The 24,695-nt window shown below is 34.7% G+C and overlaps 1 protein-coding gene across 4 annotated transcripts in view; it reads left to right on the forward strand.

Annotated features, from left to right (window-relative positions):
- Positions 1 to 24,695, forward strand: part of vri (nuclear factor interleukin-3-regulated vrille) — a 1,376,222-nt gene that overhangs the window by 1,142,355 nt on the left and 209,172 nt on the right. The window contains exon 5 of one of the 4 annotated variants that reach the window (XM_081762650.1): positions 3,061 to 3,117. The exons of the other annotated variants lie outside the window; for them this stretch is intronic. Within the exon in view, the coding sequence (XP_081618776.1) occupies positions 3,075 to 3,117 (43 nt within the window). The 5' untranslated portion in view covers positions 3,061 to 3,074. The remainder of the gene's footprint in view (positions 1 to 3,060; positions 3,118 to 24,695) is intronic. 4 annotated transcript variants of the gene reach the window in all.

The raw sequence follows: 24,695 nt of genomic DNA on the forward strand, positions 1-24,695 counted from the left end.
TGTATAGTGCCGTTCTACTGTTCCTCACGTATTGTGAACTTTGCCCTAACTTAGCACACCAACAACCCTTCGCTGTTGTCGCTACCTGTGTATTTCCAACTCCAAATGCTTATATTAAATTGATTAGAATATACAAATATTGGAAATGAGAGATTGGAATTCGATTCCTGGACAATCAATTAATGGTCCAGATTTGTTTTGCTACTTTATTCCACCATTCTTTTATATATATTGATAATCAAACGCAAAAGAACAAATCAGCAGATGTGGAAGAATAAGATGTTTTATTTTCCAACGTCATTTGTAAGTAAACGCCGTCAAATAAGTGCCCAGCGTTCACTTCTCTGCCAATGCAATTATAAGATCTTTTTCTACACAAATATTTTTTTAACGATCAGTTAAATTACAGTCATTTGTCCTTATTGAACAGTGACATTTATTTGTACAGCACGTGAAGAAACAAGTAAATATTGAATGTTACAGTATCACTTTTTTATTCTTAAAGACCGTGCTATTAAATATGCACTTCGACAGTGTTCTAAATATTCCATTTTTTTTTTAATGGAAATTTAATTCCACTTTACTATCATAGATTTCCATTTGAATATATATTATGTTGCGTGTGGCTGCGTATAAATTAAATCAATATTGGTTGTTACATGAAAGAGAGAAGTGGTATTAATCGTTTTGATTACTAGCAGAGAAATGACCTTTTAACAGTACGTGTTGCAAAGCTGCCGTTTATGCTTAATTAGCACTTGAAAGTATCTCTCGATACCCCCAACTCTTTTTTCTTTGTAAATTTGTTGTGTTAGTGCTGCGGGATACTGAAACATGGATAATTGGATATAGCGCATACTAGTTCCTAAGTAACGCATTAAACCGATTTCGAAATGTTCCTTAGTTCTCGAGCTATGTAGCTTCAAATTTTGTTTTGTGTGGATAATGCTCAAGCGATACGATTGAAATAAATTATAATATTCTATTACATGCTTTACCATGTAAAATTAGATCTAGCAATTGAAATACAATGCATGAAGCACAAACTGAAATTCTCCATAAATCTCCAGTGTGGAGTAAGTGTATTTTTAGTTACATGGAACCAATACCTCTGGATGTTGCAATATTTTTAGAAGAGAATTATGTAACGTAATGAATGGGAAGGTGCGATATTACAACTGTAAATAAATAAATATTGCGTGTACAAGTGATGCTAAAATTATATTGAATCTTATATAAAAATACTTTCATGTGCAACAGTGCAATTTGTTCATAATCATGTTATGTTGCACAAATAAATAAAGTTTCTGTCATTTTCTGCAACTTGGTTGGTTGGTTGATTTGAAGTTTAGTGTTCCGTTTAGCACCAAAGCTATATGAGACGTAGATCTTCAGCTTAACGTGAGATCCGAGTGACATGATCTCCCACCGAGAATCGAACCCTTGTCTCCTTCGCAGGTTTTCGGCAACTTATAACCTTTATAGCTTTGGGATGGCTCATTTTTAACCAAATGATGTTGATTCTTTGAGGACCCTCTACAAGATGACTTATCTTCGATTTCACCGTTTTCTCACTACGAGCATATCGACTTCCGAGTTTTTTTTTTTTTTTTGTCTTGCCTCCTAAAATGATTCCACATCAGACCAAAGTAACCTATGAGAATATTTAGCTCAATTGAAAAATATTAAATTATGCCCCAAGCGACTCCAAGTTTTCAGTGCATTTATGGTATACAATATGAGACAAAGGAACCTTGTAAGTTTAGATCGGCTAGAGGAAGTGACATCATATCCTGGATAGGGGTAACAGAGGTCGAGGTACATCTATTACTGTATAGTACTATCATGGCGGCCATCTTGAAGTCAAGCATCTTGGATTGAGGTTCAAAATTTGTAATGAGAAAATTACAAATGTGGCATCGTTTTCGGGTAGCTTTTCACCAGAAATGCATGTGTCTTCTTAAATCAATATATCGTAGGATATTTTAACATAACTCCTACTCAAAACATGTGGATGAAAGTTATTACTCAAGGAAGTTGTTTAATGAGCATAATAATGAAGTACAAAGAACAATTGGTATAAATTTTGTAGAAGTTAATAAGAAAAACAAAATAATTATTTTAAACTTCGTTCTGACAATTCTCTTGAACTGGCTGACAATGCTGACAATGTTCTTTCCCAATAGGCTTTTAATAGGTTACCTTAGTCTGATAGGAACCATTTTAGGGGGTGAGATTTAAAGAAACTCGGAAGTCGAAAAATAGCGGAGAGTATAACGTCATTATTCATTCATATTTATTTATTTATTTTTTCATAAATTTGTATTTATGTTTTCGAAACTCTCCCACTCCCATATTAATGAAAAAGAAATGAAATACGAGTGAATAAGGACATTATATTTGTCGTTATTTCTTACAAACACGCTTTTGTATGAATCATGTACACACCATTCGCAGCAGTTGTTGATTGAATTTAAGTTTATTAAATGGAAAGCATGTTTTCACCGTTTAGTCATGTTACCATTTAATGTTTTGAACACTTAGTTTACGCCTTTAAAAATTCATTTTACAGGAAAACACCTGCGCTTAGTGTCAGAATAAAGAAAGTGATTCATAATTGAACTCAGTCATTAAGTGTGAATTCAATAGGGATGCTTGTATGTAAATAACAATATTATTGTAATACTGGAAATGCCATACTTCTCTTATCAATGAAACTTCAGTTACGAATTCCAAATCATAAGTCATTGCTTTCTTTAATTTTAGTAATCAATACTACCACTGTAAAGTATTGGCGCTCTAGATTCTAAACAAATGCTCTAAGAATGAGTGTAGTATGATTCAATTATACGATACATGTCATTGTGAATTGGTCGTTCGTTCTCTCTAGACACATATTCCATGTGTAGCTCCAAGCACCAACACACGAGTTCCTTGTTTACTTAAAACGCAATTGGTGTCTTAGCAATAATATTGACTGTTGCTTAGGTCTCTCTGTGTGTATATGTAGTGGCCAAAATACCTCCTAAGGCAGTCGATTTTCTCTTTTGATTTCACTAGTGTTGGACGGTGGAATGGATCCCTTGCAATCGTGGATATATAACTTAGTTGTACAAGGTAAGTCCTTACTTACGTTGTAAATAACTATAAAATTTTAAGTTTAGATACCGAGAACTTCGTTATTTGTATAAGTCTATATTCCTTTATAGAAAATTAATATAGGCCCTAATTACAATTCATATATAAATATAGCTTAACAATTACATATATAATGCATTTAAAATTACATATATAATTACAATTTATATATAAATATAGCTTTGAATACAGTAATGCATTGGAATAAGATTGAAAGTATCAATTCAATTCAAATTGCATAACACTGCAACGAATTTTCAAATTTATAATTGGACATTCAATTAATTGCTATCGTTATTTCTCTGTTGGGAAGAACCAAAATTCAGTGTGTTAGCAGCTGAATGAAAGAGTGATTATTTCTGATGTAAAGAGCCGAAATAAGGTTATTGTGTTTTCCCATGTTCAACCACCAGGCCTTTGAATTATATAGTTCACTTCCATTAAAAAAAAAAATATTAAAAAATAAGCACCATTACACAAATTATTTGATTATAATTTACTTGTATCTTTTGTCCCTATTAACTGCAGAGCACAACTGAGATAAATTTAATGCAATGTTAAATATCGGCATATGCTAAACACGATACAGGTTTTCAATTATGAATTTTTGCAATAATTGTTTACTCAATTACTTTTATGTGAAGAAATTTGTTTTTAATTCATTATTTTTTGCTAATAATTTCTTTAACTTATGGTTATCTATCGGTAAAATTTTGTTTGTGTTCTTTATATATATATATATATATATATATATATATATATATATATATATATATATATATATATATATATATATATAATATAGGGTGTTTCAAAACAACACCGACGAGGTTTGGGAGACGATTCCTGACACCAAGATAAGACAAAAAGTATAGACCAACCTGGGTGCATAAATGCTTCCTTTCAGAGTCATAGGCTCCCGAAAACATGAACAAATGAAATTCGAAGGTCCATAGCTCCAAAACTATGGGACCTACTGTAGCCGGATCAAGATTTGACTTCGAAAGTAGTATGTATTAGTGCTGTAAAAATCGGTTTTTGAAAAAAAAAACGAAAACCGGTTTTTGGAAAAAGTGAAATTTCATAAAACCGAAATGTCGGTTTTGATAACAGCTTTTGCAGTTTCGGTTTTGAAAACCGCATTTGCGGTTTCGGATTTGGAAACCGCTTTTGCGGTTTTCGCTTTTCAGAAAACGTGTTTTCTCAAATACCGAAAACCGCAAATGTCACAACAATTTGACAGCACTAATATCAAGTAACGACGAGAAAACAGCAAAGAATATTTACCCACTTCGGCTCACAGTTGCCAGATGAAGAAAATTTCCCTCGGCGTATGGAAAAAAATACTCAAAATTTGCAGAGGGGAAAGAGGGTATCATATCTTAAAATGTCTTAAAGTGTAGGGAAATTCTTGTTGGGTATACTTTTACAATTGGTAGAATGAAAAAAATAAGTTGCAATTTCTCACAAAGAGGCATGGCTATAGTTATTGGGAAGTAAAAAGATGCATAATAAAACATGATCGGTGTTTCCTTCACGTGTAAACTATTGCAGGTGTCTGGGACTTGCGATAAGAAACCAGTCAACACATGCAAAACCACAACATTCACATTTATCGGAGTGGCAACAAATCAACAATAAAATTGTGTATTGTGATCTAGATTTTCTTCCTTTCTTTTCTTTTCTTTTATTTTCTTTAAAAGAAAGGGAGGTGGTGCTTTTTCGTTAACAAAAAAAAAAAAAAAAAAAAAAAAAAATGAGTGGCAGTTCTGTTTTTAAAACAAAGGGAAAGAGTAATAATATAAAAGATCTCAGTCTAAGTGGATGAGACTTCAAATTGTATTTGAAGTCTCATCCACTTAGTTGCATGTGCATCGGTTTTCATAAAACCGATCATGAGTTGCATGTGTAGTGATCTTAAATAAGGATTTACCTTATTTTCTATTTAGCTTAGTGTTGCCATATTACCCGATTTTAGCGGGTACCACCCTATTTTCAGGTTATATATTCGTTCTCCGCTTAAACATACCTTAATCACGAAAAACCACCCGCTTTGTGGGATTGGAGAAAAATCTAAGATGACTTAGTTGATAAATTCTTGGTATATTCAACGTAAACCGCTATAGCCTACCTCTGACAATCTCAATCGCGATTGAGTTAAATTTGGATTCGCGCTCAGGCTCAGGCTGTGGGCTATCTGAGGTGTGCGCGTGTATAGGGCCGTTTGTTAATAAGAGATCTGCTCTAATGCACAATGGTTTTCGTTGTTTAGTTCATGTGTTTTTAATGTAATGTATTGGAGGTTCTATACGAATGAATGTTTGTTTGTAGATGTTGTGACAAACATGCTTGAATTATTCATGCCTTCATAAGCTACAAGAATGCCGAACGACAATTTCAAGTGTAAATTTAAAGACTCTTATAGAAGCGAATTTACGTTTGTTAGCCAGGGCAGATCTCGGTTTGAAAGAAAATGTACACTCTGCAAAACTCAGTTTCGTTTGAAAAGTAGGCTGCAGGGAAGCAAACTGGACCCCACCTTATCTTTATATATTGCCTAAATTAGACTACGAGGAACACGAATCTGAAGGAATTTTGACATTCTGAATTTCCGAACTCGAGATTTTCGAACATAAAATGACCAAGGAAGCAAACTGGACCCCACATGATTTTTATACATTTTGTAAACTAGATTATGAAGGACACGAATCTGAAGGAGTTTTGACATTCCCACTTCCGGAACTCAAGATATTAAAAACTTAAAGTTTAATATAGACGCTATGTATCTATATGAAAAAAAAAAACAATATTCCCTATATGAAACATATTATATCCTGTGATATATATATATATATATATATATATATATATATATATATATATATATATATATATATATATATATATATAAAAGGTAACCAAAAAAGTTCTGTAGTTTTTTTTTTTTTTTTTTTTTTTTGGAGGTCTGTGCTCAATTGGCCCTCACACCGTGAGGTGAATGCGAATGGAGATAAGGCGAAGGTCAATTGTTGTTGTGGGTATATCCAACATTCTACCTGGTTGTTGCAGTTCAGTTACAACGTGAACTTGCGTAAGGACAGAGTGAATATGGAACCTCCACAGAGCATCATAAGGGCGTGTATGCTGTACGAGTTGAAACTTGGGTCAAACGCCACTGCAGCGGGGCGGAAGATATCTCAGACCTTTCGTGAGGGTGTCGTGATTACGCAGACAGTGCAAGGGTGCTTTAGCAAGTTTAAGGACGATGACGAAACACTCACGAAAGACGCATCACGTGCCGGAAGACCAAGACATGTACAAAATGAAGATCTTCAGGTAGCAATTGAGGCGAACAGTAGACAGACATGTGAGGAACTGGGGCTAACATTCAATGTGAGTGGAGAAACCATTCGACAGCATCTCCATCAACTTGGGAAGCACCACAAGTTGGGTCTATGGGTCTCACATGATTTAACTCCGGGCCAGAAGGCTACGTGAGCAGACACCTGTTTTTCTTTGCTGTCTCGTCTGAGGAAGGAGCCATTTCTGGACAGGATGTTGACATGGGATGAGAAATGGGTCATGTACAAAGCTTCACAGCCTCGTCATCATTGTTTAAAATCCCATGAACCGGTTCCAAAACAGCTGAAACAAGCAATGCACCAGAAAGTCCTCTCATGTGTTTGGTTGACTGCTCGCGACATCGTGCATCGGGAACTGCTACCGACTGGTCAGAACAGAACATCAATGCAACTGTCTACTGTCAGCAGTTGAGCCGTGTTCAAGAAAAACTCAAAACCCTGGAGCCAGCATTTCTCAATCGCTAAGGGGTTCTCCCGTTACGGGACAACGCTAAGCCCCACATGGCTAGAAGGACCCGGGACACCATCCTACGCCTTGGATGGGAAACATTATTGCATCCGCCATACTCCCCGGACATTGCGCCGTCTGATTATCACCTGTTCCATTCCTTGGACACTCACCTTAGAGAACTCCATTTCAACTTCGTAGTAGAGGTGCAAAATGCACTTGATACCTTCTTCGCTTCACTGCAAACTAAGTTCTACCTCGAAGGAATCCATGCCCATCTCGGACGTTGGCAGAAGGTCGTTGATACTGGTGGGTACTATTTTTGATCATCCAGGTACGTCTTAGCTGACATATCGATGCTCTAAGGTGATAGGTCAAAAAGCGACAGAACTTTCCTCGTTACTTTTATACATACTATATAAAACTACTGTATAAGTTCTAGTATATCGAGTTCGGGAATCGGAATGTCAAAATGCTTTCAGATTATTGCTCATTTTGGTTTAGTTTACAAAATATATAAAAATCAGTTGGGGTTCAGTTTGCTTCCGTGGTCACTTTATGTCCGAATATCTCGAGTTCCGAAATTCAGAACGTCAAAATTCCTTCAGATTCGTGTTACTCGTGGTCTAATTTAATGTATGAAAATCATGTGGGGTCCAGTGTGCTTCCCTGAAGCCGAATAGAAAAGTACATTGGAAATGTCATCAAAGAAATAACATAAAAAAAGTACGAAGGATCCGAGGTCAATATTTGTAACACACAAGTTCACATCTGTACTTACGGTTTAACCCCCCCCCCCCCACTTCTCTGATTTTAAAATAAGGCAACCCTAATTTAGCTGTGGCTTGTACTCTCCACATCAAAAAATTGCGACAGCTAACGCCGTGTACCTAGGCCACCCAATATACACGTTCTCATCCCATAATCGTGTCTGGTAAACAGACCCCCTCCCTCTCTCCTCCTTTCTTCTCTCCCATACTAAAATTACCTAACAACATGAAAGCAATTCTAATTTCAAACTACACATGTATTAGTATCGATAAAATGAAATACCAAAACCGAGACGAAACAAGATTCATAAGTTGATTCAGGGAGAAACTGAAACACACACAACGAAAAATTGAAACCAATAGATGTCTATTACACAGCATACTCAATTTCCAATAGAACTGTAGATCTCAGAGACACATCTAAGATAATATCAAAAGTTTAACACACATGCTTTGTTACCGCGTGGATCGGTTGTGAATTCGGCAGTATTCATTGGACGTACTGATGCAAACTACATTCTAATAAGCAAAGTAGGTAAAGTAGGTCATGTCTTCCATTCCAGACTATAAATGGAAAGTGAACAAAAAAGAAGAAAGAAACGAAAAGAAAAAGAAAGAAAGACAAAATTGAATGAGTGCTATTTCACTGCTAATTTTTTATCAGAAATGTCCTACATTAAAATTCCAAACCGTATCATAATGAAAAGTTACAAATGTTCAAATGGAAAATTGGATGTTCCTTACAGGTTTAGCAAACCCTGCATGTTTCAAAATCCAACGTGAATAAATCACATTGAATTATAGGATGGAAACAAATTTGTGTCGAATTAGTATAAATAAAATTTTGTTTTCAAATAATCAAAGAGGTTGCCATTTTCTATTCTTTTCCGAAAATTTATCTGTTCCGAACATCCAGCATCGCTTTCATCTCTTGCGGATAAAGCGTTGTAATTTGCACAGATAGAATGAACACGCTAGAGCTCAAACGGATCATAGTGTCAGTCGGATGATGTTGGTTAGCTTATGGATCACCACTGGGTGGAGGATTCAAACCACTAGTGACCCGGTAATTCAACTGAGACTCGGTAAACCAGATGATAAAAAATATATTTTGCTTATTCCGTTGTATTTAAACAGTATTTCTTTCAGAGATGAACAGGACTGGAGATGTTATCCCCAGAGCACGAAAAACTCGACGCTGAAGTTGCCAGTTAATTCCATTCTCCAGACAAGGTATATCAGTTTCTTGCTCCGTTTTAACTTCGGAACACGCACACGCACATGAAGTGCATGTGTACGTGAGTGAGAGGGGAGAGAAGTGAAAGATGCAACGACAGAATAGGGAAACGTCAAGAAAGTGAGAGAGGGAGACGAATATAAATACGAAATATACTTATCATTACAGTGTATGATGAAGAATGAACACACTGTTTATTCGAATTCTCGCCAGTGATGCTTTGTAAGTTCTCCAATAGAAGATAAATCTCTGTTTGCAGCCATTACTTTATGCGAAATTGTTATACTACCTGACGGGGAATCGAATCCAGATTTTCCTCTTTGAAGTCTGGTACTTTACCAGTAAACCAGCGATTGCTTTACACAAACTTTGTTCAACAAATGCTATAATATTTCTTTCTGAGAACGGTAACACGAAAAGTGTTTACTGCAGATCAATGAAGTGTTTCGAAGATCCTGTTAAATCCCTTGCCCTTTCCTAACCAACTTTCGTAAATCGTCTCTATCATGATAAAGGTGTTTGTTTCCACATTCTTAAGCATTGCACTTTTAATATGAGAAATTGATTCTTTACTATCATTTTGTATAAAATGCAACTTTGGCGTGAACAGGATTCGAACCTATGCTGGACAGCTGTATTAGTCGTAACTCTGTTACGTTACCGCTACACTATCATGCCACCTGAAACCAGAACCCAAATATTACTTACTTTAGGCTTGATCATTGGAACGATCAAGCTTCTTCCTGTAAGGTTATTTGCACCTAATTGCAAACGAAATTCATTTATTCGACGACCTAGAGAGAAATTAGTGCCAACTAATAAAGGAAAACACATTCAATCCAGGAAAAAATGCAGACATAGAAACATATTATGCAGTAGTTTCGCCGTGCAAATTCAAAAGAACGTGAATAATAATAATAGTAATAATAATAATAATAATAATAATAATAATAATAATAATAATAATAATAATAATAATAACCTTTATTATAAAATTGGAAGTGACTGTGACTTATTGTCTCTTGAACTACCCGACCGATTTCGAGCAAATATTCAACGTTTGTTAATGTTCGGACCTGGGAATATTTTTATCTACTCGTGTTGATGATGTTACTTAGGGGAGGGGGAGGATGGAAAAAATATATATATAAAAAAGAAAACAATAAGTTTTGAATGAAACGGCCAATCTGGATGAAATTTTCAACATAGATTACGTTTGTGCATGGAATCCTTTTAATTATTTCACTTTGATGGTGGAATTTAGAGAAGAGTTAGGCCGGGTACTTATACAAAAATCAATATTAATAAAAATAGATGTGGCTATCTATGTTAATGAGTTAATAAGTCTTGAACTGCCGGATAGATCTGCATCAAATTTTCAACATGGATGAAGATCGAGCCTAGAGTGGTTTTCATCATATCACTTTAACGGTAAAACTTAGGGGAGGGGAGAGGAAAGATATATGTATATATATATAACTTAACTCTTGACCTAAATCGATCAAATTTTTAACATAGATTAGGTTCGGGCCTGATATGGTTTTCATTATTTCACTTTGGCGTTAGAACTTACAAGGAGAAGGCATACTTTGGTAAGTGAACTTCGAGGCCATTTTTTCTGAGGTGGTAGTGCACATTTAAAGAGTTAATATTACAAACTGGGAGAGCGCAATGGGCAAAATTAAGGGAAAAAACCGTCTTCAAAGGTGTTCTACTCGCCACATATACTGTTCGACGTGCAAATTTATCAAGTGATGGCCTGGCAGAGTGAGTAAACTGTGTAACATATATGCAAAGTGTCCCGGGTTCGCTTCCCGTTCGAGTCAATACTTGTTTTGTTTTTTGCTTAAACTAATAAAGTAACCATTTGTAACTATAAATTCACCATTTTTATAATGAATAAAACAATAGAAATTTTAAAATCACTTGTAAAATCTTTCAACGTTCCATGTTAACTACCAAGAAAATTTAATCTATTCCGTAAATATACTGATACCACGAGCTGTATTATGGTCACGACAGTCAACGGTGCCGATTTCTCTGTAAATTTGGGAGGCCCCATTCATACAAAATACATACAACAATACATGTAACAATAAAAAAATACATATGAAAATACATATTCATAAAAATACATGGGGCCCAAATGAGCTTGAGGGACGGGCCCCCAATGATCGGCGCACTTGACGACAGTCGTTGTGTAAAAAAATGTCTTGACGCTTCGTGTCTACATCTGTTGACAGTGTGCTATTTACCAAGGTGTTGAGGGGGAGGGGAATCCCCTTTGCTAATACTGGATGTTGCTATAACCAAAGCAGATTTCCTCCTCATTCCCCTTGTAACTCTCACACTGTCAACAGATGTAGATACGAAGCGTCAATAACATTTTTTACACAACAACTGCAGTAACAATAATATTTACGGAAGAGATTAAATTTTGTTCCTAGTTAACATGGAACATCAAAAGAATTTACAAGGGATTGGAAATTTCTATTGTTTAATTCAGTATAAACATATGGTGAATTAATATTTTACTTATAGGTGTTACAAATGATTACTTTATTAATTGAAGCAAAAAACAAGAAAAAAGAAGAAAAAAGTTTCACTCCAACAAGAATCGAACCCGGGACCTTTTGCACTTGAGTCGCTGATTCTTCTTACTCTGCCACGCCGCCACTCGATAAGTTCGCGCGTCGTAGGATACATACGTCGAATAGAAAACTTTGAGACGTTTTTTCTCCGTCATTTTTGCCCATTGCGCTCTCCCAGTTTGTAATATTACCTCTTTAAATGTGCACTACCACCTCGCAAAAAATGGCCTCGAAGTTCACTTACCAAAGTGTTCCTTTTCCTTGTTAGAGAAGGGGAATGGGAAAGATATATAAAGGGGGATATAAAAAATGAACAAGTCTTGAACCACTGTACCGATCTCGATAAAATTTTCAACCTAGATGAAGTTCGAACCCGAGATGGTTTACTCATATCATTCTGATGGTGTAAATAAAGGAAAGGAGAAAGATAGCAACATTTAAAAGAGAAAGAAAAATGACAGATATTAGTATCGAATCTATAATTTTTAGAGTCGCTGAAATGAACAGTGACACATCTGATGCCGTTTAAATCCAAATTCAGCCCGCAACATGGAGGAAAGGGAGACATAAAAATGATCAAAATAACCAATAGCATTGTCGAATTCATAGTTTTCCGGGTGGCTGAGATGACCAATGACACTCAAGATGCCGTGCTCCGCAACATGGGAAGGGGAGGGGATATATAAAACTCATCGAAAATGATCAATATCAAAGAGCGCCTTAATAATAGTAAAAAGTGACTAAATAACGGAACATATTAGAATTTTTTTCCCAATTTAACACAGCGAAGCGGGTAATTGATGCTACTAATAATAATAATTATTATTATTATTACTCGCGTACTTTTGAACTTGCAGGGCGAAATTGATTCATAATATGTTTTTATTTCTGTAATTTTCCTGGATTGAATGTGGTTTCCTTTATTAGTTGGCACTAATTTCTCTCTAGGTCGTCGAATAAATGAATTTCGTTGCGCACTTAGCTACAAATAACATTACAGCAAGAAGCTTGATCGTCACAAAGATCAAGGCTAAAGTAAGTAATATTTGGCTTCTAATTTCAGGTGGCATGATAGTGTAGCGGTAACTTAATAGAGTTATGATTCATAAAGCTGTCCCGCATAGGTTCAAATCTTGTTCACGTCAAAGTTGCATTTTTTACAAAGTGATAGTGAAGAATAGATTTCTCATATTCGACATGCAGTGCTTAAACATGTGGAAGCAAACACCTTTATCATGATAGAGACGATTTAGGAATGTTGGATAGGAAAGGGCAAGCGATATACCAGGATATTCGAAACACTTAATTGATCTGTAGTAAACACTTTTCGTGTTATCGTCCTCAGAAAGAAATATTACAACTTTTGTTGAACAAAGTTTGTGTAAAGCAATCGCTGGTTTACTGGTAAAGTACCAGACTTCAAAATGGAAAATCTGGATTCGATTCCTCCTCAGGTAGAATAACTTTTTTGCATAAAACAATGGCTGCAAACAGAGATTTATCTTCTGTTCGAGAACTTTCAAAACATCACTGGCGAGAATTCGAATAAACAGTGTGTTCATTCTTCATCATACACTGTAATGATAAGTATATTTCGTATTTATATTCGTCTCCCTCTCTCACTTTCTTGACGTTTCCCTATTCTGTCGTTGCATCTTTCACTTCTCTCCCCTCTCACTCACGTACACATGCACTTCATGTGCGTGTGCGTGTTCCGAAGTTAAAACGGAGCAAGAAACTGATATACCTTGTCTGGAGAATGGAATTAACTGGCAACTTCAGCGTCGAGTTTTTCGTGCTCTGGGGATAACATCTCCAGTCCTGTTCATCTCTGAAAGAAATACTGTTTAAATAGAACGGAATAAGCAAAATATATTTTTTATCATCTGGTTTACCGAGTCTCAGTTGAATTACCGGGTCACTAGTGGTTTGAATCCTCCACCCAGTGGTGATCCATAAGCTAACCAACATCATCCGACTGACACTATGATCCGTTTGAGCTCTAGTGTGTTCATTCTATCTGTGCAAATTACAACGCTATATCCGCAAGAGATGAAAGCGATGTTGGATGTTCGGAACAGATAAATTTTCGGAAAAGAATAGAAAATGGCAACCTCTTTGATTATTTGAAAACAAAATTTTATTTATACTAATTCGACACAAATTTGTTTCCATCCTATAATTCAATGTGATTTATTCACGTTGAATTTTGAAACATGCAAGGTTTGCTAAACCTATAAGGAACATCCAATTTTCCATTTGAACATTTTTCTTTTCGTATTTTTCTCTTTTGCTCACTTTGCATTTGTAATCTGGAATGGAAGATATGACCTACTTTACCTACTGTGTTTATTAGAATGTAGTTTGCATCAGTACGTCCAATGAACACTACCGAATTTACAACCGATCCAGGCGGAAACAAAGCATGTGTGTTAAACTTTTGATATTATCTTAGATGTGTCTCTGAGATCTACAGTTCTACTGGAAATTGAGTATGCTATGAAAGAGACTTAATGAATGTTTCAAACATCCTCTATATATTCGAATTGTCCTGAAAAAAAAATATATATATATAAAAACGTTATTTCTATATTACTGTTTTATTTCTGGTAACGGAACTTTATAATGTTAGGTTCCTTTCTTACTAAGTTTAAATTTCCACATTTTTATCTGTTCTCCTTTTTCTTTGTCTTCTTCTCTCGCGTTCCCTCTCTCTCTCTCTGTCCCATTTCTGAACCTCTTAGTAATATAGGTCCATTGGTTTCAATTTTTCATTGTGTGTGTTCCAATTTCTCCTTAAATCAACTTATGAATCTTGTTTCGTCTCGGTTTTGGTATTTCATTTTATCGATACTAATACATGTGTAGTTTGAAATTAGAATTGCGTTCATGTTGTTAGGTAATTTTGTATGGGAAAGAAGAAAGGAGGAGAGAGAGAGAGGGTGTGTTTACCAGACACGATTATGGGATGGGAATGTGTATATTGGGTTGCCTAGCTGCACGGCGTTAGCTGCCGCAATTTTTTTATGCGGAGTGTACAACAATCGAACTATCCCTTTCACTCAGTGCTGCAGATATTACTATAATAGTTTTGGAGGAGATAAGAAAAAGTTAAAACATACATATAAATCAATATAATTGTCCCGATTGATAGATGCTTTCACATTTGTTTAAGGGTGTAATTAACAACAGGAAACATTGTTTCTGGTTTGAAAAGGACAAAGATGGTTTCGCTTATAAAACCGCAAACTCGGTTTCGGGCGGCTTTCGTTTTCGAAAAGAGCTTTTGAGGTTTCTGTTTGGAAATCCGCTTTTGCATTTTCCGTTTCGAAAACCGCCTTTGCGGTTTCGGTTCTAACAACAGCATTTGCTTTTTCGGTTTTATAAACCGAACTTGCGGTTTCAGTTTTGAAAACCGCTTTTGCGGTTTGTGTTTTCAAAACCGGTTATCAGAAAACCGAAAACCGCAAATGTCACAAAAATTCGACAGCACTAGTATGTACCCTAACCAAATATCCATATTTCAGAACCCTTCAGTACTTCTGCAACAATTTTTATAGAGGTAGTTCATGAGTTCTTCAAATTATATGCAAGTAGCCAAACTCCTATAAAACTTGTTGCGTGAGTACGGTTAAGAAAGTTATGCTGGTCGACAGTATGCTTTATCATGAAGAAAACGAGTTATGAACCATGATCCTGCGATATATAGTAAGGAAGCAGTAGCTGTTTAAGTGAAAGCCTAACATTTACCTCAGAAAATGTGGAAATCCTAAAAGGCTTAACGTCCCATTCAGCAGCGAGGCTATGTGAGACGCGGACCGCATGAGCGGATTAACGTGGAATTCGAACCGCATGAGCTCCCGCCAGTAATCGAACCGGGGTCTCCCGCATACCTCGTAGAGTTTAAATCAACCAATAACAGGGAGTAAATTCCACCCAATTTTAAGTTATATATATGCCATAGATTTTTTTAAATGCTCGATTTTTTTCACAAAACGGTCTGTGCTGCGTTAGAGATTAGGCATTTTACCATATAATGTGGGGTTTTAATTAGTGAGAGAGAATAGGGAGGATTGTTCGCTTCCTAATGTATATAGCATTGCTAGTTAATAATAATAATAATAATAATAATAATAATATAATGTTATTATATCGTTATCATCACAATATTTACGAGAGAAGGTTAATCCTCCCTCATTCGCAACTGATTTTAACTTCTTGCAGTGCTGATAATTGGAAACCTTGAAAGAAAATATATGCAACAAAACCAAATTATTTTGGTGAAAGTTCTCGAGAAAAAATATTTTGTTGTGTTATTTAAATAAGGATATTTCGATGTTTGAAGTAACGTTTCTTAATTTTACTTACCTATGCTTGACCGATTTTAACCGAAACCTATAGGAATTATGGGAACATCAGAAGAAATGTAAACGTTATGATTTATCAAATTAGAATACTTTTACGCAACCTTTTCTATTGTAAAATGGTTTTGCATGTTTAATGCAAATTTGCAGCCTGGAGTGACTCCTACCTCATTCTTAATAGATTGCAGAACTAGATGCAGACTTATATCGGAAGACCAGAGAAAGGCAAATGCTAAATTTCATTAAAGTTGGTTAAATTTTAGTAGTGTTATCATATAACAAACAGATGGACAGATACATAAATGTCAGTTAAATCGAATGGTAGAAGCTCGCTGCGTCGCTTCAATAATTATGAAATTAATTTTTGTATGTTAAAGGATATGAATATATCGTGTTTGTTTTGTGAAATTCAGTATCGTCTCATGGGGAAAATATGGTTTCGGAGGGAAATACTCTACGTATAACTTTATCTTATAGCAAAATAACTATGTATTCTTTGTAGTTGCGAAGAATTATTGAGTCAGCCGCAAGTGATATATGATTATCTCTAATGTCGATGTCCATCCCAACCTTTCTCTAGTGGCACAACTTATGTAGCAGCCTTTCAAAGATAATTAACATGTTTTGTGCGATTACAAAAGTTTGCGGAGCAATTATGACGTGGAAATTATTTACGTATTTAGCAAATTAAGCATTATTCATTATATATTTTATTTGCAGGAGGTTTCATGTATTAACAAAGGAGACATAATTGACTTCCATGTGTATAAGTCGAACTTATTACAACCAAAACTGATTAAGTATGAACATATACTAATGACAGTTATCTTAGTTCTAGTTCCAATATTCGTAATAAATTAATTAAATAGCATTGTTTCTTCTCAATGCTAACATTTTCTATTAATATCGAGCTCAATGAGCGAGCTCCTTGTAGTTAAGCGGTTAGCGTGCATACCTTTAGCATAGGAGACCCGGGTTAGATTCTCGGGAGAGGCTCATGTGGTTCGGATTGCGAGTTGTATAAAATAGGTTCACGTCTCTCATATAGCCTTGATGCTGAAAGTGGCGTTAAACTCAAAATTCAATCCAATCGAACTCAATAGTCAAAACTAATTTTAGAAGTTCCAAAAATGCATTTTGTGATTTGATTTTTATTTTAGGTTAAAATGGAAGAATGAAGTGGTTTCTTGATCAAGTGTACTTCTTGACACAAGTTAATTTTTTTATAAACATATCGAGAACAAATTAGTGGTTTACGTTTTGGAAACCTTCTTCTTCTTCTTCTTCTTCTTCTTCTTATTATTATTATTATTATTATTATTATTATTATTATTATTATTATTATTATTATTATTATTATTATTATTATTATTAAGAGTTATTATTGACATTTGGATCAATAGGATGGAGCAATAATGAAACCGACACACTGTTCCTAATATGAGCCTAAATTGCATTTTCTATTAGTATGTTTTTAATGTATTATTTTGCCATTTAAACATTAATTGAATAATTCAGTGGGTGCATGCAAGAACCTGATATGTGACATTTTTTGTGAAAAGTGTGTTATCGCCATTCATGAAGGCTCCAGATGTCATTCGACTTCCTGTAAAAAGATTCAGAGTTGTTGGAAGTTTACAAGTCCACCAAAAGCTGGGGCACACATCGTATCAGGAATTAGAATTAACGTTTGTAGCGTGCAAGAACCTGATATGATCATGCTGCATTCTACTCACCCCACTCTTGATGCAAACGACATTGTAGATGACTTTTAATGATGCACAACACAATTTATGTTACCTGGTCGTACTTTCCTATATTGTGACAGGGATTTTAGAATTTTGAAAAGAAGAAAAGTTTTACAACAGCAGTATACATTCCACATATGGGCCGAGTTCATTAGAACATCAAAAAGAACCAGATATTTCCAAGTAAGCTAAATGATGCGAAATATGTTCTTTTCCCTTCCTCTTGTTATTTCATCATTAGTCTTCCACAAAAAAAAAAAAAAAAAAGTGTTCGGGGTGAACCAGTTTACATACAGAATGCTTGGAAAATTAGAATTACTAAGATGGAATCTGGTATTGTCCATATCGCTTACTCTCCGATATAACTAAATGGCAAACAATCATCATCGCCGTGCGTGGTCAGCACCCACATCTCTGGGAATTGCTTGCTCTGTATTTCGGATGAAGAAACTTGTCTGTTGCGAAAGTAAAGGATTTTCGAAAGTTGCTTACTTATATTCCATCAGAACTGCTGAGTTGAGTTGATTTTGAGTTTAACGTCCCTTTCAGCAGCAAGGCTATATGAGACGGTCCACCAGAAGTGCGAGACTACTACGAAAGTAAAGTCAGCGCAACCAAACCTTCACACGACTTAAAAGGAATCTGAACACCATTAAAGTAAATTACATGTTTTATTATTACATAAGAGAGATAAATAAACAAGTACTTCTAGATAAGGATGGTCTTTCGATTGAGCTGGTGGAAGAAAAACGATGTTGCATTTCTTTACCTTCTTGTAGAGAAAGCCCTGTACAAACTTAGTGAACACGTTGTATAATCTTTTAGCTCCTTTAATATGTTGGATTTAGTTTAAAATGACTTTTTAACATTTTCTATATTATTGATACCACCATTGTTATTGATACATTAGCAAAATGTACAAATTTTGGTATAAGTGTATCGATGGCAGCAGCCCCTCCTATAGACATTACACCCGTGCAGTTTATGGTTTGCTTAGAGTGTTATTTATGAGCGGTTAGGATAAATGTTCTACTTGAGTGCAAAAGAAGCCCGTTAGAGAACGATTTGAATATCACGTATATTCAGAGTGTTACTCCACCGCCAAAAAAGTTGCAGCTTTCTGCAAATCAACATACCGAAAGAGATCTAGACGTAGAAAGCGAAATAGAAACATTAGCAGAGGAAGAAACTGGTGACAATCGAGACTAGCGTCACCATTATGTAACATATTAGGTTCATGCACGATAAGAGCTGTCTGTCGAAAGTGCCATTTGTCTTTCAAACAATTGTGTTCGTAATATTTTCGCATATAACCAGAGAGCGATTTCTCGATATTATGTCATGATCATTTACTAAATACTGAAACCAAAATGTAATGATCAAAGCAGTTAATGTAGGTATTATAGCCCGAAAACTTTGCAGCTCTTTATTTCAAAATGTTTAGTTTGTAACATATTAGTTTCTTACATGCACCAACAGAATTGTTACATTGAAAAATATAGGCCATTTCTTTCACTCTACATGCAATATCACTCTATGTAATATACATACGCATTCTCTATAGCCTATACAACAGAGGAAGTCTTGACTGACTGACTGATCAACGCTAGACTGAACCAAGCTGCTAAAGCTAGAAACTTGAAATTTAGACATGAAATAGAATTTACGATGTAAGGTCCCACTAAAGAATGAGTTTTTGGAAATTCGTTGCGAAAGGGGAAGAAATAGGGGTGGCAATTATTATCTTAAAATGTGCACATCTCGGAATATCTAAATGTTTGAGGCATGAAATTTGATGTATTGATTTCCCATTTAAAATAATTAGACACGTGTTTCAAGGTTTTTAATATTTGATCTGAAAGGGAAGCAAAAAGGATAAGATGAAACAAATGGGTGGGAATTACAATTATTATTATAAAATTATATTATTATTATTATTATTATTATTATTATTATTATTATTATTATTATTATTATTATTATTATTATTATTATTAAATTATTGTTATAAAATATCCGGATCTCGGAATCTCTCAGGGTTAGAGACATACAAATTCAGTATTTGGATATTTCATTTAAAATAATTCGATAGGTATTCCACCGTTCTTCTTTTTTGTTTTGTCATTTTTATATTTTATCTAGAAAGTAAGGAAAAGGCAGTTAGAAAAATTGAAGTTGCAATTGTTAAAATGAGATGTCTATATCTAGAAATTCCTTAAGATTAGAGATATTAAATCTGGTGTTTAGGCTTTTAATATATAACAATTAAAGACGTATTTCAGAATTTTTAGATGTTTTCGTTTGAAGTGAAGAAGGGTTGCAAGAAGAAAGGTTGAGGTTATAATTCTTAAAATTAAATGGTCATATCTCGAAATCACTTAAGATTGGAGACGTACTAATTGAAGATGTGTTTCAGCAGTTTTTATCGTTTTCATTAGAAGGAGAAAAGGGTGGGGGTTTTATATACCTTTTTGCATACCCGCATCAATTGTGTTCAATGTTGATCTCTCGAACAACTCAGTTATATACTGTAGTTTTAAATTACATTCTTATAACTTAAGAACTATATATTAAATTGCAGGCAGTGATTACAGAAAGTGGAGTAGTCTTTCAGTTACACGCTACATGCTTTCGCTTTGACAGTGAAATAAAATAGATAATTAATAGAAGTGAATAACTATGAAAGAATTGATAAAATGATAATCTGAGAGGAAATGAAAGAACTCCGGGAACAGTGTTGTCCATCATTAACTCATGTGGCATAGGATCGACCAGGGAACCGTAGCACCAGAGAGACCACTTTATCACTTTGCAATTGTGTAGGCAGTGATTGCTGTACAGTATTTCGGAAAGTAGCCCTGCCTACAATGAACATTTGAGGAAGACTCGCGTACAGTCGTGGTTTCCAGTTGGATGTCCCTTTCCATTGCCGAAGTTTTATGGTACGTAATTTACAACTTGATACAGGGTTTGTCCCAAAAGTTCCCACAATGATTATTTATTCGATATCAATTTACAATATTTTCACAATATTTACAATATCAGTTTACAATCTTTCCAGAACTTCTCACAATATTCTTCCTATGCCTCGATCTTAGTTGCCAATGCTTCACCTAATCATTGAAGGTGTCCTGGAAGTTGTCAACGGGAATCTCCTTCAGTCAGATCGTCGCGGTTGCCTTTACCGTATCCATCGTCCCATACCGAGTTACTTTCAGGGTTCTTTTGACCCTTGGGAACAAAAATAGCTGAGAACAAAGGTCAGTGGAGTTTTTTTTTTTTTTTTTTTTTAAATGCGGCATTGAACCTCCGGATTGCATAGGCTTTGGAGTTAATTAGTTAGCTATTTCTTTCAAACTTCAACTACTAATGAATGGATATTCAATATATATTTCATTTTTTACTCAATAATTAAGTTTTCTCATCATATGAGAGACAATATAGAACCAGGGCTATATTTAGCTGATGTACCTGTACGTTTCTCTGTATCGTGAGTACTACATTCATTATTATGCCCTGCAGTCTCAGGTGGATTTGACTCCGTCAAAACACGTGGTCCAGCGGTGAGAGCTCTACATTTATTTATTTATTTTATTTTATTTCTTTTTTTCTTTATTTTTTTTTTACTGATGTGAAGTGTTACACTAGTAAAATTATTATTGTATAATGAAATATTTCTGAGAGCAAATGAACATGCATTTGAAAACACTTGCAAGTCAAACTGCCGCTTACGCTGCATAACATTTTTACACAATAGAAATGCTACTTTTCGTATTTTTTTCTCTCCCTCGTAATAATCGAGTAAAAATTAAAAGTGAAAAGTCTAGCAAACCTCATATCAAATGACACATATCCATGTTTGTAATTTTTGTTTGATTTCTTTTCTGTTTTGTGAGCAGGTGGGCATTTGTATAGTCTCTGATTTCCCTGCAAACTGCCTATTGTTTGAACCAATGTTTTCAACTTTAGTTTCTACTATGATATCAGAGTTTATTTTTTTTAAAAAAAATACAATTGTGAAGTGGGTGACGGACAAAATTATGCTGTGTTATCTATTCACAAATGATTTATACCGATGTTTTGCTTCTTTCATTGTTCTACACCTATGCTTTACGAAAATACTCTTAGAGCTATATGTAACAACTTTACATTTCAACGATGTAAGTAACTGTAGGAACATACAGAGTGGATTAATTGAAACTGGAGTTCAAGTCAAGATACTTTTTTGCACAGTAAATATCATTCAATTCAATATTATATATATATATATATATATATATATATATAGGGTGGCCCAAACGAGGTAAACAGTGCCGTACTGATAAGCTCATTGCATTTTATATAATTTCTTAGTTGATTGAGTTTCTTTATTGTTTGTTCCTAATGTATTTTACTTACATTTTGTGTTCGGAAGAGCCGAAGCAAATAAACCCATAAACTAAAATGTTATACTTGATCAATGCAGGGGTGTATACCTACTTTTGGGCCACCATATATATATATATATATATATATATATATATATATATATATATATATATATATTCTAAATGCTTCTCCAAGATAAAGAAAGAAAGATACACAAGAATTATTAAAATCAACACTTTTTAGATACCTTTAAACTTTCCATTCTTGTTCATATGTAGTTAACTTTATTCCGTCCCGTTTGCGACCAGTGCTGTTTGCGACTAATGCCATTTTTGTCCGCGTAGGGACCATCTTTGATTGATAGGTTGATAAAAGTTTTGATTGATAGCCACGAGAAAGTCCAATTTGCGATCCGCCAGTGACAACCAATTCTTTGATTGATACGTCTGAAAAGGACAAATCACTGAACCATTTCTGAAATAGTTATTTCTTTATACTGTACCATGTTATATGAACAGAGAAAAACGAACAAAAACTTAACTTGTATTTATATCTGGGGCACTTACTCATTACTATAGCTAAAAATAAATATAATAGTAATAATAATAGAATATTATGATTTATTCTTTTCACTATTATAATATTTGTTGTAATGCTTAATGGCTATCATCCTTTAACATTCGATGCTAAGTTCTGTTTTAATCCACATTTAGTATGATGATAAGTTTATTTACGTTCACAGTTAAATTTAATTAAATCTGACAACTAGTTCAGTAGTTCCTATTTCCAAAAATGTCATTAAAAGAATCAATCACCATTTGATAGCAAACTGGACTTGAGGCACAGTGATTCAGTGGTAGAGCTCTTACCTTTGGTGCCACGGGTCTCTGGTCCGATCCTCGGCCAAGTAAGTTTGTGGTGGACAGCATCGCGTCCGTGGAATTTTCTTCTCGGAGTGCTCTAATTTCCTTCCACATTTTCATTCCACGAATTCTTCTATCGTCATTCACTTGCCTTAATCCAGCGTTTTCCAACCTTTTTCAGCTTGCGGCTCACTACGGGTGTTACTTGGATTCTCGCGGCACACTTATAGATATTATTATTTGTAAATATAAAACACAGCGGTGTTTTTCCTGTGATTATTGATCTTCTCACAGTGAAAAAGCTCGATCGCTGGTTTTCCCCGTGGTAAATCATTATGCTTATTTTTCATTCTAATTTAAAAATAGAAAACAATTGCAATGAAATATTGGACTTAAATTTTCAAAAATACGCCTTCTTTTTAAAAACTGTATCCAACCTTTTACTAAGAAGGAAGGTCACTAAATAACGAACGAACAAACAAATCTCTTTTACTTTTAAAACACAAATGTAGGTAATTTGTCGAAAGGATTGAACGATATTTTAAATTTTCAAGTTACGAAATAGTCTGCAACAATAAAAAAGCAATAATGGCCATAACAATGATAACAAATACTTTTTTCAGCATTAGAAATGTACAGAACAGTAACACGGTATGAAACTCAAAATTGTAAATTCATAGTACAGGTTCATAGTAATGTGAAATCAAATATACATTTTCCCCTACGTTTTGCAATTTGATTGCTATAAAATTAATAATTTTGTTTCGATTCCTCGCGGTACACCAATGGCTCATTCACGGCACACCAGTTGGGAAACGCTGCCTTAATCATCCGTTTCCCTTAGCCTAAAGAGCATAATCGTTTGATATTAAATTGGAAGTTTTCATTTAACTTTCATTTCATAACAACGAATCTGGCACTTGCTATGCATGAATCATTTTCCTTGTTTTTCAAAAATAAACTCAAGTTATGTTTTTCCTCTCTAACGGAAAACAATAAGCTAAGTATCGAAAAGAAGATTGTTTTCCATCAAACACTGGGTTTACTTCGAGGAGTCATCTACTTGCAGACCTCATGTGAAAGCAAAAAGTATCTCAATGGTGTTAAATTTCGTGAGCAGAGGAATACTGTGTATATAAACCTATAGAAAGGTAATCTTTGGGAGGTCGCCTCCATAGCCCTCCTCGTGGATCCACCAGCGGTGAAGGGTGAATAGAGTGTGGTATCCCTACCTTTCGGTAGTTGTCTCTGGGTTGAAAACTCTGCTTCGATCGAATGCTAGTAGTCTAAGTGATAAAAGACAGAAAGAAGGCAATGTACCTCGGCTGTTGCTCATGGTAATGTTATTATTGACTTCACGTTAACACGTTACAGCGTACACCTTCAACTATGTTTTATAACTGCAAACCGACTGGTATGTTTGTCTACTCTCATCACTAGTTGTATAAAGATTGCTTCTTAATGCATTTCTTTGTAACATTGTTATTTCAGTTTTAGACGTAAAATAATATAAAATAATACACTCACAAACAAAATACACACAATTGATATATACAATGACGGATCCAGGATATGATCAAGGGAGCGGATAAACAAAAATTCATTCCATTTTTAAATTAGTTGCCGAAAACCTATGTTTAAGATAGAATTAATGACAACTCTACCAAATGCAAGAATAATGCTGGTATTTCACTATTTTAAAATATCTCTTACGCATTTCAAATTAATAGTATCCGATGACTGAAAGAAAGTAGAATTCTTATAACAGCATTCATTATTAGAAATTTAGTAGCTTATAATTTAAAC

The sequence above is a fragment of the Thermobia domestica genome, chromosome 6 (assembly GCF_964235325.1).
Source record: "Thermobia domestica chromosome 6, izTheDome1.hap1.1, whole genome shotgun sequence".
NCBI lineage: Eukaryota > Metazoa > Arthropoda > Insecta > Zygentoma > Lepismatidae > Thermobia > Thermobia domestica.